Raw genomic sequence first — 8,796 nt, 5'->3', positions numbered from 1 at the left:
TACGAACAATCACCCTTAAGCTACATAATCTTCTTTACTCCCTGGAATGGAGATAAGAAACGCCCTAACCTTTGGAATAGAAATTGACAGGATTAAAATCAACTGGTATAAATAGAGATGTAACAAGACCATAAAAGACAGACAGAACTTGGCTGGAGATCCTGGCTAGGCTGCTGATCAACCAAACACTGTTTCCGTGTCATTCCTTCTTCGCCGACTCCGTCCACTCCTTTGGGGACCCCTGGACCTGCTGGGGTTGGACCCCAAGAATTGGTGCCCGATCAGGGACCCTTCGGCAGGCAAGGGAGTACTCACTAATGAAGAGGCAGCCGATATCCTAATCAAACAACTGGCTTTTGAAAATGCTAATAATACCTATCAGGCTTTATTAAGGCCGATTCGCAGGACGGGAACTATGAATGCTTTTATAAAACAGTGTGCTGCCCTCGGTCCCGTCACAGGCGCTGAAAGCAATTGAAAGAACATGGCGCTCACCAGCTTTTTACCTGCAGCTACTCAGCTCTCTCAGGACCAGCTTGAGGCTGAAGAAAAGGCAAGATCCCAGAGATCACGGCAGACCTCCCTGGTCTGCTCCCGAAGAGAACCTCCCCCATACGGGTACCGGCAAGGCTGGATACCTCGGTTATTAGAGGATTTTGGAGATGGAGGTGCTTTCCCAGAGATCCACGTGGCCCAGTATCCACTGGATATGGGGCGAAAGAAAAAAATGTCAAATGCCCTGGCCATTCAGGTGGATGCTGAAGGAAAAATTAAATATGATGCCATTGCTCGGCAAGGACAGTCAAAAGACAAGGTCATTTATAGCAAGTACACTGACCTGGTTCCCAAGGAGGTCATGAATGCAGACGACCCAGACCTGCAAAGACCGGATGAAGAAGCTATTAAAGAGATAACAGAAAAGACAAGGGTGGCCTTAGAAAAATCTGTATCACAGAAGATTGCTGCGGCCATGACAGCTCGAGCGGCTGATAAACTGGCTCCCGCTCAGTATATCCGATACATGCCATCTCAGCAAGGACTGGCTTTCAACTCTGGGGCAAAACAGAGGGTTATTCGTATGGTGGAAATGCAGAGAGATCCAATGGAGCCTCCAAGGTTCAAGATTAATGCGAGAATTCCCCGAGGACCACCTTCTCCTCCCGCACCTGTCATGCATTCTCCTAGCCGAAAGTTGACTGTGAAGGAGCAACAGGAGTGGAAGATTCCTCCGTGTATTTCGAACTGGAAAAATGCAAAGGGCTATACAGTTCCACTAGACAAACGTCTGGCTGCTGATGGAAGAGGACTGCAGACAGTTCACATCAATGAAAATTTTGCTAAGTTGGCCGAAGCCCTCTACATTGCTGATCGGAAGGCTCGTGAAGCCGTGGAAACGCGTGCCCAAGTAGAGAGAAAGATGGCGCAGAAAGAAAAAGAGAAACATGAAGAGAAACTGAGAGGAATGGCCCAGAAAGCTAGGGAGAGAAGAGCTGGGATCAAAACCCATGTGGAAAAAGAGGATGGGGAGGCACGTGAGAGGGATGAAATTCGGCACGACAGGCGGAAAGAGAGACAGCATGACCGGAATCTTTCCAGGGCAGTGCCCGATAAGAGGTCGAAACGGCAGAGAAATGAAAATCGAGATATCAGCGAGGTCATCGCTCTTGGTGTGCCCAATCCCCGGACTTCCAACGAAGTCCAATATGACCAAAGGCTGTTCAACCAATCCAAGGGCATGGACAGTGGTTTTGCAGGTGGAGAAGATGAAATTTACAATGTGTATGATCGAGCCTGGAGAGGTGGTAAAGATATGGCCCAGAATATTTACAGGCCCAGTAAAAATCTGGATAAGGACATGTACGGTGATGATCTAGAAGCCAGCATGAAGACCAACAGATTCATTCCCGATAAGGAGTTTTCTGGTTCAGACCGTAGGCAAAGAGGTAGAGAAGGACCAGTTCAGTTTGAGGAAGATCCTTTTGGTTTGGACAAGTTCCTCAAAGAAGCCAAACAGCACTGTGGCTCCAAAAGACCCTCAGATAGCAGCTGCCCTAAGGAACATGAGCATGAAGGCAAAAAGAGGAGGAAGGAATAGACACACCTCTTCACGGTGAATGGATAAAAACCAAATCTGGGGAGAATGGAAAATTCTACTTTGAACTATTTAGTTTTTTTTTTTAAAGAGTGGGTTGCGTTTGTGCTCCTCCCACCTTTTGGCATTTGTAGAACACACTGCCTCATCAATAAAATTAAGACCACTTCCTTTTATGTGACGTTAGTACTTTGGGGTTTTAATATTTTGTGTAAGAATGACTGCTTGCTGATGAGTCAAGTTAACCCAACCACAGTGAGTCGAAGGATGTTCACCTATTGGAACTGTTCTGCCAAATGATGTATGCCCCTAATGTGCTCTGTTTTAATTTGGGAGTGGGGGAAAAGTAAGCGCTTGCTTGGTGCACCTATTTGTTTCAAATAAAAACATTTAGACAAAAAAATAAAAATAAAACAGTGTGCTGATGTAAAAAGACCCAGGGAAGCTTCTTGTCCCATCGTTCCAAAGACTTAGAGTTGCCCCGATGACAGAAAGGCAGAAAAAAGAAGAAAGGCTATGCAAGGGACCAGGTGCCAACATGGGGTCAGCGGAAGACATTAACAACTGAGGCTCAGCTTTGCCCCACATCTTTCCTTTTTCTTTATTTTATTTTTTTTTAATCTGACTACTTGTTTGCTGGTTCTTTGGCCTTTCTCCTTCTCTCCTGAACACAGCCTTTTCTAGAATCTCCCTACCCTACTGTTCCAGGAAAGGCACCTCCCTTTTATGCCGTGACTAGGTTACTGACACCTTCGTGAATGTTATACTGGTCTTGACCACCCCCCCCCCCCCCCGTTTCTACCCATTGCATCTCAGGCCAAATCATACATTCATTAAATGAATTTGAGATTAGGACTCCATCCTCTCTGGAAAGACAAGACCCTTTTGAAGTCGGTTCACACTATGACAGAAACTGCTTATTATTTCAATATCCTTCCATTTTATAATAATAGGTTTGCTCCAGGCACAGGGACACAGCTAGAGCCACTTTGCCCAGCCTTCCTTGCAGCTAGCTATGGATACATGACTGGTCACTAGTTAATAAGATTGAGGTGGTTTATACAATTTAGGGGAATTCCTGGAAGGTATGTCTTATCTTCCTTTTCCCTTTTTCTTTCCTCCTAGTTTGGTAGAGTTGTATTTTGAACTTACTGAGAAGCCTGATAGGGCATGCTAGCTCCATAATGGCCCTTGAGCCTGATACTGTTAAGCAACACCTAGTCTTGTGATTGAGATCCGCCCACCCACCCCCATCCCAGTCTCAGGATTGTCCCATGAACATGCTTCACATTCCCTCCACCTTCCTAACCACATCTTGTAGTTGAAACCTGAAGATCTACCTATCGGCTATTAAGATAAGTACAGCATTAGATATGACCATGAAGGGATGGAAAAGTAATCCTTGAATAAAGTAAATGATTCAAGTTGACAAGCAGAAGCGGAATAGAGAGAAACTTGATCGAGCCACTGTCTCAATTCTGCTCTTCAGGGAAATTAGGAAAAGCTTATGTGCCAGCTGTTTAGGTGGGGACATGAGCCCAGGCAAGACTCAAGGACAGGGACAGAGGGAGGTACGTAGAAGGCTGCACTGTTTACAGCCACTGGTTGCTCCTCTAGAAGAGGTACACAAGAAGCCTTATGAAATCCATCTCAGGACCCAGGGAAGATAAAGGGATGCCTTTATCTGTTGGCTCACAGCTCCCAGTCTGTCAAGTTTGCCCCATATGCTAAGTACCTCATATTAACAGGTTGTTTGGAATAAATGCCTAGTGAGTTCCCAAGAGCATCCCGTACCCCCAACTTAGAGAGAAGCCCTGAGGAGAAAATTGGGAGGTAGTTGGTATGAGACCGAGTTGAGGAGTTGTCAGGTTACACCAGCAGCCACATTTGGAATAAAGAGATGAGGCAGAGGGGACCTGACCCAGCACACAGGAGGAGTCATTCCACCAGCCAGCATTAAGGAAGAGATTACAACCTTATTGATATTTCCTCTGCTGTATTTATATCCCCATGACTATTACTCTTTTCAAGAATAGTTTGATTTTGAGAGAGAGAGGAAGGGGAATTTGAGAGTGTAACATCAATTGGCTGCCTCCTACATGCCCCCTAGAAGGGATCAAGCCCACAATCTGGGCATGTGCCCTGATCTGGAATCAAAGAAGCAACCTTTCACTGCATGGGATAATGCTCCAACCAACTGAGCCACACTGGCCAGGGCCCTATGACTATTTTTTAACTACCAAGTTGTATTTCTCAATCCCTTCACATTTTCCTGGAAATATCAGGGGGAACGCTTTGTACGTAAGGTATATGACTGGCTCACCACTATGCTATACACCTGAAACTAATACAAAATACTGAATATAAACTGTAATTGGAAATTTAAAAAATACAAAGGAGACTTAGTCGTCCAGGCATGGAGAAGGAGTGCACTTGCATTTGCAGCCAAGGCCCTTCAAGAGGATGCTGGTGTCACCAGCAGCGCCTGGGACCAGCTGAGATGGTGGTGGCCGACAGCAAGCCAGACCTGGCCACTGCAGAGCCGCATGTGGAGGTGGACAGGGCGGCTGGGTCCTCTGCAGGGAGTGGAGGGATCAGGAGACCCATGCGAAGTTGCTCCACCCATGCATACACATTTTGGGATTGTGGCAGCCAGATAACAATTTATACAAAGGGGTAGAAGGACTCTGAGTATGGGCTTAGAGTATTGGGCAGTGTGAGGTAATGACTCGTGTGTGAAGCTATAAGACTCACTCATCCAGTGTCGGTAATGACTGGAGACATGTAATACTTTAAACAATTTTTTAAAAAGGCATTCTTATATCACACTAGAGGCCTGGTGCACAAAAATTTGTGCACTCAGAGGGGTCCCTCAGCCCGGCCTGTGCCTTCTCTCAGTCTGGGACCCCTCGGGGGATGTCCACCTGCTGGCGTAGGCCCGCTCTCCAGGGCATTGGGCCTAAGCTGGCAATCAGACATACCTCTGGCAGCCCGGGAGCCCTCGGGGGATGTCCACTTGCCAGCAGGGAGCAGGCCTAAGCTGCAGTTGGACATTTTAGCACTGCTGAGGGGGCGGGAGAGGATCCTGCCACCATCGCTGTGCTGGCAGCTGGCAGCCTGGCTTGTAGCTAAGCAGAGCTCCCCCTGTGGGAGTGCACTGACCACCAGGGGCAGCTCCTGCATTGAACGTCTGCCCCCTGGTAGTCAGTGTGTGTCATAGTGACCAGTCATTCCCAGTCTTTCTGCTGTTAGGGTCAATTTTCATATTACCCTTTTATTATATAGGATAGAGGCCTGGTGCATGGGTGGGGGCCAGCTGGTTTTCCCTGAAGGGTGTCCCAGATCAGGGTGGAGGTCCCACTGGGGTGCTGGCGAGCCTGGGTGAGGGGTTGAGAGCCGTTTTCAGGCTGGCCACACCCCCTTCAGAGTGGGGGTCTCTACTGGGGTGCCTGGCCAGCTTGGGTGAGGGGCTGATGGCTGTTTGAAGGCTGGTCAAATCCCCCAGTGGGGACCCTCACCCCTGGGGGTGTGGCCAGCCTGGGTGAGGGGCTGATGGCCATTTTCAGGCTGGCCATGCCCCCCGGTGACCCAAGCTCCCAGCCTCTCCTTTTTTTCTTTTTTCTGGGATTTATCTTCTATAATTGAAACTTTGTAGCCTTGAGCAGAGGCCAGGGCCAGCCAGGGCAGGTGGGAAGCATGGCTTCCTCCATCGCCAGGGGCAACCCAAGCCTCCTGCTCACTCCAGCTCTGTGGCTGCCACCATCTTAGTTGGGTTAATTTGCATACTCGCTCCTGATTGGCTGGTGGGCATGGCTTGTGGGCTTGGCTTGAGTATAGCGGTGGGATGGTTAATTTGCATGTTTCTCTTTTATTATATAGGATAATGTTGACACAGCCCTTGACCAAGGCAATTGTTGATCCACCTTTACAGCAGAATTAGATATTGTACAGCGACCAAGACAATTGGGCATAATGCTGTACAGCAACCAAGACTTTGGGCATAAGGCTTTATAAGCACCCTTAGGTTCATTTTTCTAGATGAAATGAACACAGCTTGAATACAATACCCACTGCTTCTCTATTCCATCCCACAATCTGAGCGTAACTCTGGCTATGAAAGTACAGAAGTTCTCACGAGGCAATTCTGTTCGCCCCAAGTAAAATACCTAAAGATGGGCTATGAATTAGGGAAAAAAAAGATTTCAAGGGCTGACTGAATACCGTTGCAACTGAGTTCCAAACTTTTCCTTAATGGCTCAACCTCTATATTCCTTATTAAAGTCATAGCTGATCCAATGCAATGGAATCTCAAAGGGAAACAGCACACAAACCTCTGGCCCTATGGAGGACTGCTATCTATAGTGGTGGACGGCTTATTCATTATTGTTCAGATGTACCTGCCTCTCCATGACCCCCAGGTGGATAACTCAATGCAGTACAAGCCCATGTTTAGAATTCGCCTGACATAGAGGAAACCGGCCACAGTGGAGTGCACGTATGGCCGCCAAGGGCCCCACAGCTGCCACATGCAGATTCGGAAGGTCGGGTTCTCCACCAGGTGCAACCTGACGCACCACCACAGGATGCCTGGTTGGAGCCAAGAGGATTTACGCACGTGGCTGCGGGAAGAATGGGGGCAGATGCTGGAACACATTTTCCAGGAGGACAGGCTGCTGTTCATCCTGATGAAGCTCATCTACCATCAGAATGACAACTGCCGCATCTACCTCTCCCGGAGCCACCCCGAGGACCTCATCAGGCCAGGCCTCTTCAAAGGCACCCACCATGCCTACAACAGCCTAGAGGTTGTCATGCTCAGCTTCCATGGAAGCATGCCAGGGCCACGAAGATCACGGGTGACCACCACATCCCTGCTGGGCAGCAGATGATAGAGATCCACCTCAGCCGCCGCATCCAGCTGGCCGATGAGATCTTCAGCAACTTCAACAAGTACTCCCGCCTGGTCCAGGAGGTTCGAGAGCAGGTGATCCAGGAGCAGCAGCAGCAGCAGCAAGAAGACAGCACTGAGGATGGCGAGGGCCATGGCTGGCTGAGCCCTGCGCAGCCCAGTGTCGGGGAGTCCGGGGCTGCAGCTTTGGAGAAGCAGCCTGTCCAGTTTGTCCTGCCTGCGGGCATAAGCTCAAGTAACCAGAACTACCCGTGAGCCTGCAGGATGTGTTTCTCTGGTGTGGGCATGGTTGCCTGCTCTGGCTCCGCCTACCCCGAGCACATCCCTGGAGTCTTCATCCTGTTTGATGCAGACCACTTCGGGTTCCTCTGGCTGGAACCGAATTGCCTCAGCCTGTACAGCAGAGTCCAGGTCACCTTTCGGAATGCGGAGGTACCATCCCCACAGGCTTTCCAGGAGATTCTCAAGAACATTCAGTCCCCACCCCCTGATGGCCCCTCCCTTGCCCAGGGGCAACAGCGGGGAGAAGAGGCTTCAGGGGAAGAGCAGCTTGCATGCATTTTAAAGATTGGACCTTCTGACCAGGTGACCCACCTTGTTATTTGTTTGTTTGTTTTTAATCCTCACCCGAGCAGATTTTCCCATTGGTTTTTGGAGAGTGGAAGAGAGAGGGAAAGGCAGAGGAAGATCCATGTGAGAGAAACACATAGATTGGTTGCCTCTTGCATGTGCCCTGTAATACTTTAAACAATTTTTAAAAAAGACATTCTTATGTCACATAATGTTGACACAGCCCTTGAATGTGAGCCTCAGAGTACCCCTTTGCCAGAAGGGAGGCCCCTGGAATTAAGTCAAGTGGCATTGTCTTTATCCTCTTCTTCAGGATTTTCATCTTTGCTTCTGCCCATACAAGGCCTGAAACCCTTCATTTTAAACCTCAGAGCCAACATTGGTTTTGCCCTTAGATGCCAGCCTTGCTTTGGACTGCCTTACTCTACCCACTGCCTCGTCCATGGGCCCAAGCATCTGCCCAGCTTTGATGATTATGTCTCTGCTTCCCAACATTGCTGTTACAGCCTGAGAAAGCTTCGGGGCCTTTTAAGTTTTAATTCACTTTGACATCATCTGACTTCCTAAAAATAGGGTGCTTAGCCGTGGAGGCAATAGGGGCTTCCAACACTAGATGAGTGAGTCTTATAGCTTCACACACGTCATTACCTCACCCCCCAAGTAATCTGTTTTAGAAGCAGTGGGCTGAATGCTATCCTAGCTCACTACTGCTAGCTTCCCATAACAGTTACAGGCTCCAAAACTCAGATTCTCCTTCCTCCATAAGGATAGGGTCATGATGTTCTACAAACAGTGGAGTGTAGAAGGTGGTAAGACCTTAATTCATGGGAAGAATTGTGGGATAATCACCTAGACCACCTCCAAGTGATCTTGGAAGGAGAACTCTGCTTTGTTGAGTTCACCTCACCCCTATAATGAGACCAGTTCTCAGGGTGGTAGGAATTCATTAAGGTGGAGGCCACACGAAACTAGTTCCCAGATATGTCTGCTGGAACGTTTCCTATTTACTTTGGGCATAAGGCTTTATAAGCACCCTTATGTTCATTTTTCTAGATGAAATGAACACAGCTGGAGTACAATACCCACTGCTTCTCTATTCCATCCCACAATCTGAGCATAACTCTAGCTATGAACGGACAGAAGTTCTCACAAGGCAATTCTGTTTGCCCCAAGTAAAATACCTAAAGATGGGCTACGAATTTACCCTGAGAGCCTAAGCATACGA

The 8,796-nt window shown here is 48.4% G+C and overlaps 1 protein-coding gene and 1 pseudogene across 1 annotated transcript; both read left to right on the top strand.

The window, feature by feature from the left end:
* The first annotated feature begins 484 nt into the window (after nt 1–484).
* On the top strand, nt 485–2,095 carry LOC132223993 (SNW domain-containing protein 1-like). Its single transcript, XM_059679039.1, has one exon. It carries the CDS (start codon nt 485–487, stop codon nt 2,093–2,095), a length of 1,611 nt encoding a protein of 536 aa, XP_059535022.1.
* A 2,634-nt stretch (nt 2,096–4,729) lies between these two features.
* LOC132223483 (F-box only protein 31-like) lies at nt 4,730–8,788 on the top strand (annotated as a pseudogene).
* The last annotated feature ends 8 nt before the right edge of the window (nt 8,789–8,796 follow it).

The sequence above is a fragment of the Myotis daubentonii genome, chromosome X, assembly GCF_963259705.1.
Source record: "Myotis daubentonii chromosome X, mMyoDau2.1, whole genome shotgun sequence".
Classification (NCBI taxonomy): domain Eukaryota; kingdom Metazoa; phylum Chordata; class Mammalia; order Chiroptera; family Vespertilionidae; genus Myotis; species Myotis daubentonii.
This window is presented reverse-complemented; position numbering and strand designations above follow the sequence as displayed.